The sequence below is a fragment of the Megalobrama amblycephala genome, linkage group LG3 (assembly GCF_018812025.1).
Source record: "Megalobrama amblycephala isolate DHTTF-2021 linkage group LG3, ASM1881202v1, whole genome shotgun sequence".
In the NCBI taxonomy this organism is placed as follows: Eukaryota; Metazoa; Chordata; class Actinopteri; order Cypriniformes; family Xenocyprididae; genus Megalobrama; species Megalobrama amblycephala.
Window position 1 is genome coordinate 5,919,144 of NC_063046.1, and position 18,045 is coordinate 5,937,188.

Below are 18,045 nucleotides of genomic sequence, written 5' to 3' on the forward strand. Positions count from 1 at the left end.
TGGGATATGAAATTCCCCGCTGCCCCAGAGTCCAGTAAAGCTGTGGTTTCTAGACGAATGCCATTAATCATGAGAATAATGGGGACAGTAACACACATATCATCACTGTAGTATAGATTAGTGTCACTCACCGACCGTGGGTGCTCGGGACGGACTCGAACTGGGCAGGTGTTACGTACATGGCCGGGGTTTCCGCAGTATAAACACAGACGATGGGTCATACGACGATTTCTCTCTTCCTCAGATAAGTGATATGCGTTAATCTGCATGGGTTCTGGATTATCAGTGTCGGATGGATGAGCTGAACGAATACCGCGTCTCTGACCCGCCTTACGAGAGCGAATGGGGTTATCCAAATGAATGGCCAGTTCGATGTGCTGCTCCAAACTCTTGCCCTCGTCGCGGCAAGCCAGTTCAGCCTGCAACTCATGAGTTAAACCTCTTCGGAAACAAACTTTCAATGAATCACTCACCCAGTTAGTTTGTGCTGCCAGCGTTCGAAAAGCGATAGCGTATTCAGCTGCAGTCTTACATCCCTGAGATAGTTCCAGCAGTTTATCACCTGCACCCTTGCCATCGGGTGGGTGATCAAAAACATCTCTGAAATTCTGCATAAAGTGATCATAGTTAGCGAACGCAGCCCCATCGTCTCTCCAAACAGCGGTTATCCACTCAAGCGCCTTCTCCGTGAACAGAGAACAAACCAATGCAATCTTGCTGGTATCAGTAGAATACATGGCGGGTTGTTGGTTAATAAACAAGGAGCATTGCAGGATGAAGCCTTTACATTTCGTAGGATCGCCATTGAATTTCTCAGGCAGAGAAAGGCGGGGACTCACCGGTGATGGCGTTGTTGCAGCGTGGCTCATGGCGGCAATAGTGAGTGGTGGCGGTGCCGCTGAGGAGGATAGCTGGATCCCTTGCAGAGCTTTCACCAGCTCCTCGGTGAGATTGGTGAGGCGGTTGAGCTGGTGCTGATGGGCAGTGAGCTGGCTGGCCTGAGCAGACATGGTTGCACACAGGTGGGTGAAAGCAGCTGGATCTTGTTTTGGCGAAGTCTTCTGTAACGAATCATCATTCAAGCAAGGATCCATTTGCATGCTTTATTAAATAACAGGATAGTCGTACAGGCAGGGTCAAACCAGGGACAGACAGGTATAGCAGAGATAGGCAGAATCGTGGTCACAAAACAGGCAGTAGGTCAGGACAGGCGGATATCACTCACAAGACAGTATTCCAGGCAAAGGTCAGTAGGCAGGCAGATATGGGTCGATAACGGGTAACAGCAAGAACAGCAACAAGTAGACACAGGATATAAACGCTCAGAATTGCACACTGGGGAAACAAGACTTCGCGATGAGGTGTGGTGAATGAGAGTCCTTTATAGTCCAGGTAATGGGTTTCAGCTGTGGTGTAATTAGTCCAAGGTATGGGATTATGGGTAATGTAGTGTGTGTATGAGTCAGTATTTGGGGGATGGCTCCCTCCGATGGCCAGAGGAGGGAATCACGGAGTTCGTCTCTGTGACAGCTAGTTTCTCAATTTTGTCGTGTTTATTTTGTTACTGAGAGGAAAGCGTGCAACATTTTTACATATTCATCTAACCGTCGCTCTCAGCAGTGTGGGCGGCGTCAGATGTTCGATTACAGTATATCGCTGCTCACGTATTTCGAACTTTGTTTTACCTCTAAATGAAAAAGAACTTTGCTTGAAGTATATCGGGGCCTGAAGGCTGAACAGACACCTGAAGATTTTAAGCCCTCCCCAACGATCTGGGGTTTTGACCCAATTCAACAAAAAAACCCTCACTTGTGTGTGTCAATATGATTATTTAACTCTTCCCGATCAATGGAGGCCTATATAGACGAGAGATTGTGTGAAGAGTTTAGAAAGTACCCTAATTTATACAACTCTAGCATGAAAGAATACAAAGATGTTTACATGGGTTGTAACTCGTGGTAAGATTGCTCAAAACTGCATATGCGTCGATTTTCTGTGTATGCGTACGAGTCGAAAGAAGTATACTTTGCAAGGCTGTGCGATCGACTGTGTGCATATATACCCAGGGCTTAAATGGATAAGTACATTATCAAATTGATAAATCTTACATGATTTTAACATGATTAAAAATACTGAGTGACTGAAACAATCTTTTTTTTTTTCCACTGGTAGGTTCACCTTGATCAGCGTCAACAGTTTGAACATTGTTGTCCTTTATTTTTAAGATCTGAGGTGAATTAGCTTATCCATGTTGCTTTCAGTAGGCTGTCTATAAAGGTCATGAAAAATGATACTCAAACTCTAAATAATTTTTACATTAAACAAAGCACATAATCTGCACCTGAGATTATCATTGTCATATTCTGTATGTTGTTTCAGCTGCAACCGTTCATGAATCACCGTTACAAAAACATGGGAACGATACATTTTCTCACATGTCGGATCATGTTTGGTTAGGAAACGTTGTAGGCTTATAGTACTGTTTCATACTTTGCATTGATTCATATTGTTAAGTCTGTGCATTACGATTTCATTCTTTTAGTATGGTGGACTTTTGTCCACATTTTGTTTAGATATAATATGATTACTCAGGAATCTCGTTGTATGTCTAGAAGGAATCATGCAATATATCCTAGGATTTTGTGAAACGCTGCCACTGGTAGACCGTCCATTGAATTATGGATGAAATTAAACAAAATAAGAATTTTCTCAATAAGACTCATTCTAAAAAAAAAAGAAAAAAAAAGTCAAGCGCAAGTGTGTGTGGACAGTCCCGTACATGAAGATGAGAGAGATGAAACACAAGTTATGCAGTCCAGCAATATCATTAAAACAGCTGTTTATTTGTGAATGTTAAGATATAAATTTGTCTTCAGGTGATTCTGTGCTCTATCAGAACTGGAGATCTGGACCAGATGATGGAGACGAGTGTGCTGTGATGAAGAATGAACAATGGCATGATTTGTCATGTAGAGATACTCGACATTTCATCTGCAACAGTGAGTTCAGCTGTTTAAAATTACAACCATTAATTTATAGATGCACCATATAACGACTCCAGAACATTTACTTCTGATTAGAAAAAAACATGAATTATCTGTGAATGTTAAAATATAAATTGTTATAATTTTTTGATTGAGGTCCATATTAATATAGACTAATACTGACTGACACAGACGTCAACATGCAAATAAAGGGACAGAGGTGGACAAACACAGAAATATAGAGGAAGTGAATATGATAAGGGGGTTTTTGAGTAATAAACAAATGATGTGAAATGAGGTGATGAATGAGGGATGAGAGCAGATATAATGATCACACTGTTTAAAGCTGCAGACAGAAACACACGACCTCTAAAGTAAGAACAACTCACATGTTCATTCTTCAAACACAACTAGACTTTGAGATGTTAATATTGTCTGAATGATTGTGAATTTTGTTTTTCTGCTATTTTTAAATTACATGATCATGTTTTACTCCAATATGAATATGGGATTATCTGAGTTTTTCAATGTGTTTCTTCCTCAGAAATGGAGCAAACTCTATATTTCATTCTTCTTCTCATTGGTGAGTGTGTTTGTTGTTTTATTGATGGTTTATAGTTTCATCAGGTTTGACTCTGTTACGAAAAGCATTAAATCAGACCCTCTCTTTCACAGCTCTCTGCTCCGTATCTGAATGTGTTCAGCGTCAGTATTACTTTATAAGTGAGGCGAAGACCTGGACTGAAGCTCAGAGATACTGCAGAGAGGAATACACAGATCTGGCCACCGCTGACAACATGAACGACATGAACGAGGTGAAGAGAGTGATTGATAAAGGTTTGAAAAACTATGTCTGGATTGGGCTGAAGAAGACGAGTGTTGATGAATGGCACTGGTCTTCAGGTGAACCTGCGCTCTATCTGAACTGGTCTACTGGACAACCAGATGGCAGAGATGAGGAGTGTGCTGTGATAAAGAATGGACAATGGCATGATTTGTCATGTAGTGCAGCTCGTAATTTCATCTGCAACAACAGTGAGTTCAACTTTTTTAAATTACAACCATTAATTTATAGATGCACCATATACCAAATATAACGACTCCAGAACATTTACTTCTGATTAGAAAAACACGGTTCAGCTGATGCCTTAATGTTTAATATCTTGATCACAAAGGGTCAGCACCACCAACATCATACCCAGTCAACAGTTTGTCTCTCAGTGATGTAAAAGTGTAACCTCACAGCGCTCTCACTGTGTGCTCATACTGTGGTCACAATGTGAGATCACCCCAGCTAGAAATGTTATTGCTCAAAGCACAGAACATTACAGTAATAATGAACACAAACAACTTACAGAGCTTTACTTGTTCCACCTGACTGCTGCAGATTTACTTTATTTATTTATTTTTTTGGCTCTCGGTGACTGAAGTCTGTCTAACTCTGTATAACCTTATGAAACGCTCTGATGATGTGTGATGCAGGTGCATATGCAATGATTTATCAGAATTAAAACAACACAGGCTATTTATGTTGCCTAAATAATTTATTTCATTTGTACAGAGCCCCTAAAGGGACATGGTGGTGGAAAAAAATTTGGATTGGAAGAAAAAACTATTTTTCAAATCTTTTGCGTTCTCTGACAAAACCTGTTGTGAGTTCAGACAAACACTTCCTGTTTAATTTCCCTCTGGCAGTGTTTCAGACATATCTATTGCTGCGTCCCAATTCGCCTACTTATACTACGCCCTAAAAGTATGTACTCTTTCTGTGAACAAAAAGTACTTACTTTTGAGTGTGTAGCAAAAGAGTAGACAAGCTTTGGGACATACTAGCACTGATCAGGGTATCAGCCACATTCACTTTCATTATATACTGATTCACTACCTAGGGAGCTAGGGAGCTGATTGAGACACAGGGTATGTGTGCACATGCCTGGTGTTCAACAGCTGTACAACATTTTTGTAGTAACATTTTACAGGTTTTGCACTTTGCAGACGGTCCCTTCAGCTCCTGCACATAGAGATCAATGTATTTACAGTGTGGAGGAAGACTCGTTTTGAGGAAAATTAGATTGTAGCTCGTTGTCTACGATTGAAAAGAGATGTTATTGTGTTTTAACAAAGTTTAGCTCACGAGTTATTGATCCAGGAAATCTGAATCTGTGAATATGTTGCCAACTTTACTGAACTTATCCGTTCAGGTGTCTTTCACTGACGTCAAACCGTGTCTTGAACTAAACACTGAACATATTTCTTTATATTTCAGTCTCAGTTCAGAGTCAAACTCTATTAACTGCTTCATTGTTAATGTCCAGAGCTGTCTGAACCACTGCCTGAGGGAAATTAAACAGGAAGTGTTTGTCTGAACTCACAACAGGGTTTGTCAGAGAACGCAAAAGATTAGAAATATATTTTTTTCCTTCCATCCCAATTTTTTCCACCACCATGTCCCTTTAGGGGCTCTGTCTGTACATCTAAAGTTAGAAAAATGTAGAAATCCAGTTTTGTAGAAAAAATGTTTAAATGATTTAAATGTCAATTTTTTTAGGCTATGTGTAAAATAATAATAATACAAATAATAATAAAAGTGTAAATAGAACAATACAAAAACTTTATAAATATATATATTTTTTTTAACCTAGACCCATACATTCTATTGGCTCAGTCTGAAATTCATTTATTTATTTTTTTTTCAAAATGCTACAAATCCATCCTTCTTAAAAAAAAAAAAAAGTTGGTTTATATCTTTAAAAAAAAAAGAAAAAAAGAACACGCAACACACAACATCAGGGACTCATACTATAAATTAATATAAATCAAATAAATGCAAATGCATGAAATAAATAACAGCCAAATAAAATAAATAGTAAACTAAATAGTAAAATAAAGTAAATATTTTTAATTTCATGTTTTAATATTGTCCACCACATAAAACAAATAATTTAAAAATAACACACATACAAATACCTGTTACGATTGTGCAGGCATGAGACAGAGTGAGAATCCAAATGCAAGCACCAACGTTTAATAACAAAAAGGTAATCCATAACCAGGAGTAATCCATACACAGCAGACGAGAGCAACGACCAACAAACAACGACTGAAGCGTAAAGGTTTAAATAGACATTAACAATGAACAGATAAGGGACAGGTGTTGGTGATATGATGTCATGGTAACTAATGAGGGTAATAGAGTGCCTCAGGGATGACGCGTTTTTGTAGGCAAAAGCCGGAAGCGAGTTAGCATTTTAGGGCTTCCGGTTCCAACGCCGTAAAGTCTATGGGTTTTTTTAATGGGTTTTTGCTAAATCGCCTGAAATAAGGTCAGTGGTTAACAAAGCCTCTAAATACTTTCACGTTTTGATCTATGACATAAAACACACCAGTTATAACCAACTTGTGATTTTTTAAAAACTTTTACTGTGTCTTAAAATCGACGGTTGCTAACAAGTTGCGGTAACACTTTAGAATACTGTGTCATACTTACTGCATAACTAATAAGGAATTACTGCAGAATTAATCGGTAGTTCTTCATTAACACTCAAGTAACTACTATTAACTACTAAGGAATATGTGTTAACTAATCAGTATGTCATAGCGTTTTTTAATTGTGTTAAGTAACTATTAGTTAATCAGTAACTAATCAATTCAGTCATGCCTCCTGAAGAACTACGATTAAGTAACTACTAATTCAGCTTCAGGAGGAATAACTATTAAGTAACTATTAATGAACTGTGAAACTCAGTATCAGGTTATGGCCCTTTCTTCTTTACTACTAATGTTAGTTGATTTACTTAGATTTATGCCTACTGTACTGATATATATATATATATATATATATATATATATATATATATATATATATATATATATATATATATATATATATATATATGCTCTGCAAATATTGTTAAACATTCGTTCATTTGCACCACTGTATGTTTCTGTCGGTGGGTGCTATAATGTTGCACGTCTTGCATCGCATGCAGGTCAAAGTTTGAGCGCACACATGTAATATCTGTGAGTTTTGTAATATCTCCCGTTTTGCAAGAGAAAAGGGACTGGGATTCCAATTGTCAGCGGAGAGGTACATCGCTCTCGCATTATAACAATGCGCTGGCGACACTTAAACTAAACACTGTAGATACCACATTAATGAACAGTAGAATTAGAAGAAAGCTGTTTATTCATTTATGTTTTTTAAACGAATGGTGAATTCTTCGTGTTTTTCCTCGTGCTCCACCATTTCCGTGGATGATGCTTGAGAGTGTTAATTTTTTTATTCAAGTGTTGTCTGCAACCAGAAAATCAGGATGGATCCGTGACCTGCCAATACCTCAGGTATGTTTATGGCCTTATATATATTTTGTGTCTGTTTTTACTCAAGATATTTCACATTACTATTATAAAGTGATGCCAAATGAGTTCTGTATTTAGGGCAATGATAATTACCACATCATGCTCAAAGAATTACTTCAAACCCACTGATAATTAATAAGGAATTACCTCAACATTCTTAAGGAATTACTAAGAACCTGGAACAGTATTCTAAAGTGAAAACAATGGGAACCCATTGATAATTAATGAAGAATTACCTCAACATTCTCAAGGAATTACTAAGAACCTGGAACAGTATTCTAAAGTGAAAATATCCTTGTCATAAGTAATATCATAAGTAATAAAGCCTAAAGTAGTACTAACATAAAAAATGTAATTTTACTTTAAAAGATGACACATTTTAAGAACATTTACATTTATTGCAGTGTTAATAACATTTTCAAAAAAAAAAATATATATTTCCATACAACAAAACAATGAAAAAAGTGAACACTAAAACAAGAAAACAATACCAAAATTTTACATCAGATTACTAGGAACTTACCAAATATAACAACAGAAGACAGCAAATATGTGTATGCCTAAACTTCAGCTTTCAGCCAATGGTTCTCTAATACATCTAATTCATGTTATTTTATTCTGGCAAAGGTCAATAAGCATGCCATTCTTCTTTTTTTCCTCGATGATGCTTCGAAGTGGCTCCCTTGTGCACATTTCTTTGCACTGTTTGGCAAACTCTGACAGTTTCTGGCCTCTGTGGACCTTTTCACGCAATGTAATAAGGTCAGATCACATTCTGATGACGGAAGTGATCTCTAGCACACGTTGAAGTCTACGCGTGCGACATCACTTCCGTCATCAGAATGCAATTTGACCTTATTAACATGGAGGATGAAGGCAGTTGGACATAGTGGTGTATTAGAGTTAAAAAATTATATAAATACTGTTCGGTTTCTCACAAAAACCGATCGTTTCGTGTCTTAGGACATCAATGTGGGGGTGGATCGAAAAACGATTGTGGATACGGCAGCGATAGCAGAGCTGGAGTATTGTGATGCTGAAGCCTACAAGACATTGCGTAAAAAGTTCCACAGAGGCCAGAAACTGTCAGAGTTTGCCAAACAGTGCAAAGAAATGTGCACAAGGGAGCCACTTCGAAGCATCATCGAGGAAAAAAAGAAGAATGGCATGCTTATTGACCTTTGCCAGAATAAAATAACATGAATTAGATGTATTAGAGAACCATTGGCTGAAAGCTGAAGTTTAGGCATACACATATTTGCTGTCTTCTGTTGTTATATTTGGAAAGTTCCTAGTAATCTGATGTAAAATTTTGGTACTGTTTTCTTGTTTTAGTGTTCACTTTTTTCATTGTTTTGTTGTATGGAAATATAATTTTTTTTTTTTGAAAATGTTATTAACACTGCAATAAATGTAAATGTTCTTAAAATGTGTCATCTTTTAAAGTAAAATTACATGTTTTATATTAGTACTGCTTTAGGCTTTATTACTTATGCACAAGGATATTTTCACTTTAGAATACTGTTCCAGGTTCTTAGTAATTCCTTGAGAATGTTGAGGTAATTCTTCATTAATTATCAATGGGTTCCCATTGTTTTCACTTTAGAATACTGTTCCAGGTTCTTAGTAATTCCTTGAGAATGTTGAGGTAATTCCTTATTAATTATCAGTGGGTTTGAAGTAATTCTTTGAGCATGATGTGGTAATTATCATTGCCCTAAATACAGAACTCATTTGGCATCACTTTATAATAGTAATGTGAAATATCTTGAGTAAAAACAGACACAAAATATATATAAGGCCATAAACATACCTGAGGTATTGGCAGGTCACGGATCCATCCTGATTTTCTGGTTGCAGACAACACTTGAATAAAAAAATTAACACTCTCAAGCGTCAAGCGTTCTCTTGCAAAATGGGAGATATTACAAAACTCACAGATATTACATGTGTGCGCTCAAACTTTGACCTGCATGTGATGCAAGACGTGCAACATTATAGCACCCACCGACAGAAACATACAGTGGCGCAAATGAACGAATGTTTAACAATATTTGCAGAGCATATATATATATATATATATATATATATATATATGTATATGTATGTATGTATATATATATATATATATATATATATATATATATATATATATATATATATATATATACACAGGTCCTTCTCAAAAAATTAGCATATTGTGAAAAAGTTCATTATTTTCCATAATGTAATGATAAAAATTAAACTTTCATATATTTTAGATTCATTGCACACCAACTGAAATATTTCAGGTCTTTTATTGTTTTAATACTGATGATTTTGGCATACAGCTCATGAAAACCCAAAATTCCTATCTCAAAAAATTAGCATATCATGAAAAGGTTCTCTAAACGAGCTATTAACCTAATCATCTGAATCAACTAATTAACTCTAAACACCTGCAAAAGATTCCTGAGGCTTTTAAAAACTCCCAGCCTGGTTCATTACTCAAAACCGCAATCATGGGTAAGACTGCCGACCAGAAGGCCATCATTGACACCCTCAAGCGAGAGGGTAAGACACAGAAAGAAATTTCTGAACTAATAGGCTGTTCCCAGAGTGCTGTATCAAGGCACCTCAGTGGGAAGTCTGTGGGAAGGAAAAAGTGTGGCAAAAAACGCTGCACAACGAGAAGAGGTGACCGGACCCTGAGGAAGATTCTGGAGAAGGACCGATTCCAGACCTTGGGGGACCTGCGGAAGCAGTGGACTGAGTCTGGAGTAGAAACATCCAGAGCCACCGTGCACAGGCGTGTGCAGGAAATGGGCTACAGGTGCCGCATTCCCCAGGTCAAGCCACTTTTGAACCAGAAACAGCGGCAGAAGCGCCTGACCTGGGCTACAGAGAAGCAGCACTGGACTGTTGCTCAGTTTTGCATGTCATTCGGAAATCAAGGTGCCAGAGTCTGGAGGAAGACTGGGGAGAAGGAAATGCCAAAATGCCTGAAGTCCAGTGTCAAGTACCCACAGTCAGTGATGGTCTGGGGTGCCATGTCAGCTGCTGGTGTTGGTCCACTGTGTTTTATCAAGGGCAGGGTCAATGCAGCTAGCTATCAGGAGATTTTGGAGCACTTCATGCTTCCATCTGCTGAAAAGCTTTATGGAGATGAAGATTTCGTTTTTTCAGCACGACCTGGCACCTGCTCACAGTGCCAAAACCACAGGTAAATGGTTTACTGACCATGGTATTACTGTGCTCAATTGGCCTGCCAACTGACCTGAACCCCATAGAGAATCTGTGGGATATTGTGAAGAGAAAGTTGAGAGACGCAAGACCCAACACTCTGGATGAGCTTAAGGCCGCTATCGAAGCATCCTGGGCCTCCATAACACCTCAGCAGTGCCACAGGCTGATTGCCTCCATGCCACGCTGCATTGAAGCAGTCATTTCTGCAAAAGGATTCCCGACCAAGTATTGAGTGCATAACTGAACAATTATTTGAAGGTTGACTTTTTTTGTATTAAAAACACTTTTCTTTTATTGGTCGGATGAAATATGCTAATTTTTTGAGCTGTATGCCAAAATCATCAGTATTAAAACAATAAAAGACCTGAAATATTTCAGTTGGTGTGCAATGAATCTAAAATATATGAAAGTTTAATTTTTATCATTACATTATGGAAAATAATGAACTTTATCACAATATGCTAATTTTTTGAGAAGGACCTGTATATATATACATATATCAGTACAGTAGGCATAAATCTAAGTAAATCAACTAACATTAGTAGTAAAGAAGAAAGGGCCATAACCTGATATTGAGTTTCACAGTTCATTAATAGTTACTTAATAGTTATTCCTCCTGAAGCTGAATTAGTAGTTACTTAATCATAGTTCTTCAGGAGGCATGACTGAATTGATTAGTTACTGATTAACTAATAGTTACTTAACACAATTAAAAAACGCTATACATACTGATTAGTTAACACATATTCCTTAGTAGTTAATAGTAGTTACTTGAGTGTTAATGAAGAACTACCGATTAATTCTGCAGTAATTCCTTATTAGTTATGCAGTAAGTACGACACAGTATTCTAAAGTGTTACCCAAGTTGCTAAAAGGAACTACTTCCTTTGGCGGAGACTTTAGACGTCATCATTAAAAACGGGACATTTGGATAGCATTTCTCATGAAAAAGTAGCCTGGGTGCCAGCCCGAACCCCCCCCACAACATTTTTTGGACGGGAAGTTCGGTCTGGACTCGATCCATTGTGGAGTAATTATGCTCGGCTCCCAGAAGGCCGAGCCAATCAAATTGCCAGGGCGGGCTTTAATCGATGATGGACAGGCTATCTGCGGTTACGTAACCACCCACGTCATCAAAGAGCGCTTGGGGAGTTTGATTGACAAGCGATCTAACCAATCAGAACGCCGCATCCGCCATTTTGTCCAACAAAGCAGTCAGGAGTTAGAAGATTAACATCGGTGGAGTTAAACTTGAAAAATTGTGCATATTGACGTCTTGCCGCGTTTGAAACAACATTCATTCTCATGTTCATTCATGTTTATTTGATGCTATAAATGGACTCGTAGTAAGAGATGATCGGTTCACGAGCCTCTTGAGCTGAGGCGCTACAGCAATCTGTCACGATCATGGTCACAACACATTAAAGAGCCACAAAACGGTTTTTATTGTTTGAATTTTTTTAATAACTACACAGTTTGAAAGCTGGGACTTTGTTTAATATCATAAGTAACCTGCTCTGTCTCGTCTGTCGATGTGTTGTCAGTTTCTTCTTTGCTCCGCGATGTATTTTCCACTCTGTGTGGCGTGACAGCGCCACGGCTTGTCGGACAAAGCAACAGTAACTAAGGGGGGCGAGTCTTTGCGAAAGGTCAATTAGTTTACAACAATGATGGCTGTTGAAGAACTGAGATGTGTAGATTCCGCCATCGCGTCCGTTATAGAAGATATCGACAGCGCATTAATTTTAAAAGAGGAACAGAGGACCGCGATCAAGGCATTTGTGGATGGGAAAGATGTCTTTGCCGTCCTTCCTACGGGATTCGGCAAAAGTTTGATTTATCAGCTGGCCCCGATGGTCGCTAAGAAGAGTTCTGTTGACAACTATGCGTCGCTCAACATACGTCACTTACTCTGTAGCTCTGATTGGTTGTAGGTCTATCCAATTGAGGTCTTTCCTGGATCGGTTGAAATACGCCCCCATAATCAAAGCCCAATGGAGCAGTATCAGACTCATATTCTGACTAGAATTGAGTATGACCACGTCAGGCTAATGAAAAAGTGGATAAGTATTCATAACAGCGCAGAACATAATCAGCGAGCATGTTTTTAAATAACATCGTTTTTTAAATACAGTTTGAGGAAGCTTGGTGGTGACGACGTTGATCTGCGACATGGTGTGCTGTAGTCCGTTTATAGCCTACTGTTAGCCTTTTATATCTGACCACTTTATTTAGGCTTCAAAATCTATAAATGCTGTGTTAACTTGTAAAGATTATCTTGATAGACAAAACGTGTAAGTGTCATAACCCTTTGTTAAACACAAAGCTTATTTTCTGCGATTTTCCAAAAGTCTATGGGAAAAATGCATAGGCTTTCAGTCGAGGGAACCCGTGCACCGCTAACTTCCGGGTTGGCCTACAAAAACGCGTCATCCCTGGGGCACTCTATTAAGCCAGTTGAAAAACATGGGATGATGCAAATTATTCTGGCCCACCCACACTTTTAGAGGCCCACCCAACATCCACTTTCTGCCTCCGCCACTATAAGGGACAGGTGTTGGTGATATGATGTCATGGTAACTAATGAGGGTAACTATAACGACACACAAGGTACAAGGCAAAACAGGACAAAACACAGGAAGTAAAGATTGAAACAAAACAAAAAAAAAACAAGATTACACTTCAACATAAAAGTCCTACAAAACACAAGACAACACAAGGATCATGACAATACCACTAATTAAATAAAAATACAACAATGTTAACATTACATTCAAATCATTTAGTAACACATTTAGGCTAATAGTCATTCAGTGCCGAACCTCTAAAAAGTAATGATAGTAATGAAAACAATATTCAATAGGCAAGTTATTTACTAATACATTCAAAGTCTTTTTTTTAGTAAAGTGTCAAACCTGTAACAAGTAGGACAATTTGTCCACTACATATGCATGAAAAAAAAACTAATAATGATAACGATATTCAATAGGCAAGTCATTCAGTAATACATCAGCATTCAGTAAAGTGTCAAACACGTAAACAGTAGGACCACTGTCCGCTATACATAAAACAAATCACATAGTGTGTGAGATGTGCTTTGAGTGTGTGAGAGTGTGAGTGTGAGAGAGAGTGTGTGAGAGCATGGATCACTCTGCATCTTCATCACTATGGCCTGTGTGGTGGGGAGCGGTACAGGTTAACATACACAAGCCCAAGTTTATCTACTTGTAGAAAATTTGACTACACCACCTGGGAGGGTTTCACCCAGGAAATAGAAATAAACCCCAAAGTAGTGTTGCACGATATACCGGTACTAGAAAGGTATTGCGATACCCTGCTTTTAAAATTGGTCCGGTTCTTCATTTTATTAGTACCGGTACTTTGAGTGCCAGCTGTATTTCCTAATGTGCGACAGCAGGGGGCAGTGTGCGTGCAGCGCGCTGCTTCTAAGGCACATTGAGTGCGTGTTTATTCCTCTCAACTGCGCAACGGCTTTTATGGTGACGGAACGAGAGGTATGGATGCAAATACAGATGCTCTTGCAGACCGTCCACAAATTGTTGAGAAAGCAGATGCACGAAGCGAAATATGGCATTATTTTACTTACATTGCCGACAGCCAGGGCAAGCCCACGGACACCACAAAGAAGTTCTGTCATATGTGTTATTTACTTTTCCTGCTGTTTTAGGTTTTTGCCGTAGTATCGTTTAAGTATCGGTATCGTGATATTTAAGTTGGGTATCGTATAAAAGTATCGTTTGCATCATATAAAAGTACAAAATTTATTCACAACTTGAATTCAAGATAGAAAAAGTTAAAATGGCCTCAATGATACGGTGCTATTCCTGGAAGCTCTCTCTCCGTTGACAGCTCAAAAATAAACAGATACAGTATACACAAACAAATTACATAAAAGACAAAAACTGTACACAAAAATCACAAACTCAAATTATACCAAGTTACAAAAACAAACTTAACAACAAAAAGAAAACATTATCAGATGACATAACTCAGATCACACACTCACACACTTCAAAAGTGTCACACGGCAAACGTTGAAGCAGCACCACCACCACACAAGATCTTTCACCCGTGTGACACAAGATCCTGAAAGAAAAATCAAGAAATAAATAAATCTCATAAACAGAAATAAATGAAAGTTGTCAAAGGGAGTCACAATTCCACCATAAAACGATGGGTAACAGTCACCACAGTACAGCACAATTAACAATATACAAATATTCAAAAGAAAAAGATAAACAAAAACGAAAAAGCTTGGTTCAAACCACGAGAAAAACAGGATTTGTAAGGAGCGGCCACGTCGTCCTTAGACCAGCTCCAATAACTGAACGATCCTCCACCCCAAAGTAAACCAGTAAAGGTAAACTAGAACAATCACAGAAACCAGACAGCAGCAGCAGAAGTCTGCTTGTTATGGGTGTCCTAAAAAAGGGGGCCCTGCGTCGATTTCACAAGTGCTTCAAGACATAATCACGCAGAGGTGATCCCAATGCGTCTCGACGCAGCGTCTCATTCCCTATTCAGGGAACCAGTGTTACATAAGTAACCTGAGACTTTTTTTGGACAAGTAATTTTTACTCAACTCACTCTCCTTTTATATTTTTTCAGTACTCTTTCCACCCTGATGATAGGTTTAAACTAACACTCATTCTGTTCACCTGTAGGTGTCGCTATTACCAAAATTATTATGCTACTTTTTAAAATCATCATGATGTTCACAAATGTTACTTCATGTTAAATCTTTAAAATAATCCTGAAGATATTGAGAAGATTCAATATATCATCAGCTGTAGAAACAGTCTTTGAATGACACATGTTTCTGATGTTTCCACTGCTGCTCCTGTTCACATCAAACCATAAAACACTGTGAGAATAATTAACTTTTTTTTATTATTGTTTTTCTTAAAGCAAACACAGGACTCGTCTTTGTCAATCAGACGATGAATTGGAGAGAAGCTCAGAGTTACTGCAGACAGAATCACATTGATCTGGTCAGTGTGAGGAACCAGAATGAGAGTCAACAGCTTCAGCAGTTCATTAGCAATGATAGTCACATATCTGGTGATGTCTGGATCGGTCTGTTCAGAGACTCATGGCAGTGGTCAGATCAGAGTGACTCCTCATTCAGATACTGGAAGTCTGGTGAACCTAATGATGTCAATGAAAAATGTGCAGCAATCACTGATAACACTCTAGGACATTGGAATGACGTCCTTTGCGACAAGCATTATCCTTTTGTGTGTCATGAAGGTGAGCAGATCCTCACAAACACACACAGTCCATCCATCACCTCCAGATATCTTAAAGAGTTAGTTCACCCCAAAATTAAATTTCTGTCATTAATTACTCATCCTCATGTCGTTCCAAACCTGTAAGACTTTCATTCATCTTCAGAACACAAATGAAGATATTTTCAATGACAAAATGCTCAAAGATCAAAAAAATGAAAGATCCGCACACGAGAATGAAGTCAAAAAGGCTCCAACGAATTTATTATCCAGAGGCCACAAAAAGTGCAAGACAAGACTGTACACTCTGCACTTGCACTTTTTGTGGCCTCTGGATAATAAATTCGATTGATTCTCTTCAGAAAATTTGGACTAAACTGCTTGATTCATATGAACTCTATGAAGTTTTTGAAGTGTCAATTAAGTTACAAAAGCAGTCATTGGAAGGAAATCTGACAGCATTGTGTCATCAAAAAAATCTTAATTTGTGTTCTGAAGATGAATTAAAGTCTTACAAGTTTGGGATGACATGAGGATGAATAATTAATGACAGAAATTTTCATTTTGGGGTGAACTAACCCTTTAAAGTTCACACTACATGTCTGACATGACAAATTCCTCCACAGTGTTTGTTCTGCATGTTGTTTTTGATCAGTCTCTCTCTAGTTTCTGCTTGTGGTTTGTTTTGTGTCCAGAAAAACTGATTCTGATCAAAGAGAATCTGACGTGGTCTGAAGCTCAGAGATACTGCAGACAGAATCATACGGATCTGGTCTCGGTTCATTCAGAAGAGATTCAGCGTCGCGTGATGAATGTGGTTAAACAGGCGTCTACTGAGGCGGTGTGGTTGGGTTTACGTCACTCCTGCACTCTGGGCCTCTGGTTCTGGGTGAGCGGACAGACCGTGTGCTATCAGAACTGGGCTCCAGGGAACGGCACAGGAGAGGACTGTGAGCGTACAGTGAGATCTGGAGCAGTTCAGTCTGGAGAAGATCAGCGCTGGATCAGCCGTCCTGAGACTGACAGACTCAACTTCATCTGCAGCAGAAATTAAGAGTGAAGGATTCGTTTGTGCTGTTCTTTCACTTTCATTTTGCCTTGTTCAATCTTTTTCTTAGAATTGGCAAACACTTTTTGTTCTGTTTTCTTCAGATAATGTGCTTATATCAGTACAATGAAATTAATTTAAGAGTATAAAATACCAGTGTGCACTATATATGTTTTAAAGACCCCATGAAATCAAAATGAGTTCCCTTTCGAAGGGAACTCAACTCTGCGTTGCCACACTTTGGGGAACGTCACACGTGACTCAGTGTCTGAAAAACCAACTATCCAACAACGCCAATGCTCATTGGCCGGCGACAGCCTATGACGTCATAGGGGCGCGACCCGGATGTATAAAAGCGCGCCCGCGGGAGCAGTCATTATATTTTCGTCTTTCAGGGACTGCTTGTGTCTTGCCACTGTCAAACGATTGCTTATTCGAAACTGTGAGTATCTGAAACTATGTCTGAGGGCAAAAGTTTTAGGAAGTGTGCGGATCCTTGTCCGAGGTTTCTGACCCCGGAGGATCCTCACACCCTATGTGTGTTATGTCTGGGAGAAGAGCACGCACGGTCAGCGTTTGAGAACACTGGCTGTGAGCTGTGTGAGCGTTTTCCCATGAGAACGCTCCGTTCCCGCCTGACGCTCTTCTCGAGGGGAGAGACGTCTACACCTGTGCCCGGTGGATCTGGTCCTGCTCGTGCTGAGGCCGAGCGGCGGCTGCATTCATGGGGGTCACAGGTGGAGCTCGCCGCTAAGTTTGAGAGAGGTGTCACGGTCTCTCAACCTCAAGCGGCGGCTGGCGGGGATGAGCTTTTGGATGACGATGATGCCATTTCCTTGACATCATCGGATCCAGGAGCGAGTGCTCTTCTGGCTGAGAGCCCCCGAGAGCAGGAGATGGCTTTGGAAGAGGGAGAAGTGACTGAGGTTGCTTCTTTCCCTTCCAAGCCTCCCTGTCCAGCATATGCGGAATTATTGGAGGTTGTGGAACGCGCTGCAGGCAGGCTGCAGCTGCCGTGGCAGCGCGTCAGGAAGGAGCCCGTTCGTGGCAGATTGGATGAACGGTTCCTATCCGACCACAACCCTATAATTCCTGCGAGCCTTCCATTCCTTCCCGACCTACATGTTGAGGTGGGGAAGGCATGGAAGAACCCATACTCGCCCAGGATTCATTCGCATCA

The 18,045-nt window shown here is 39.3% G+C and overlaps 1 protein-coding gene and 1 long non-coding RNA gene across 2 annotated transcripts; both read left to right on the forward strand.

The window, feature by feature from the left end:
- The first annotated feature begins 3,335 nt into the window (after positions 1 to 3,335).
- LOC125264371 (macrophage mannose receptor 1-like) lies at positions 3,336 to 17,055 on the forward strand. The gene is made up of 5 exons (XM_048183636.1): positions 3,336 to 3,358; positions 3,529 to 3,567; positions 3,660 to 4,019; positions 15,498 to 15,828; positions 16,484 to 17,055. Exons 2-5 carry the CDS (start codon positions 3,531 to 3,533, stop codon positions 16,869 to 16,871), a joined length of 1,116 nt encoding a protein of 371 aa, XP_048039593.1. The 5' UTR covers positions 3,336 to 3,358; positions 3,529 to 3,530; the 3' UTR covers positions 16,872 to 17,055.
- On the forward strand, positions 5,836 to 13,222 carry LOC125264375. The gene is made up of 2 exons (XR_007184072.1): positions 5,836 to 6,135; positions 13,123 to 13,222. It is a non-coding gene; the product is annotated as an uncharacterized LOC125264375 (long non-coding RNA).
- Positions 17,056 to 18,045: the final 990 nt, after the last annotated feature.

Bases quoted from the DNA above. Each gene is read 5' to 3' on its own strand.
- LOC125264371 (XM_048183636.1), top strand. From the start codon at position 3,531: ATGGAGCAAACTCTATATTTCATTCTTCTTCTCATTG. The intron at 3,568-3,659 runs GTGAGTGTGTTT...TCTCTTTCACAG, and splicing joins TTTCATTCTTCTTCTCATTG to CTCTCTGCTCCGTATCTGAA. The intron at 4,020-15,497 runs GTGAGTTCAACT...TTTTTCTTAAAG, and splicing joins TAATTTCATCTGCAACAACA to CAAACACAGGACTCGTCTTT.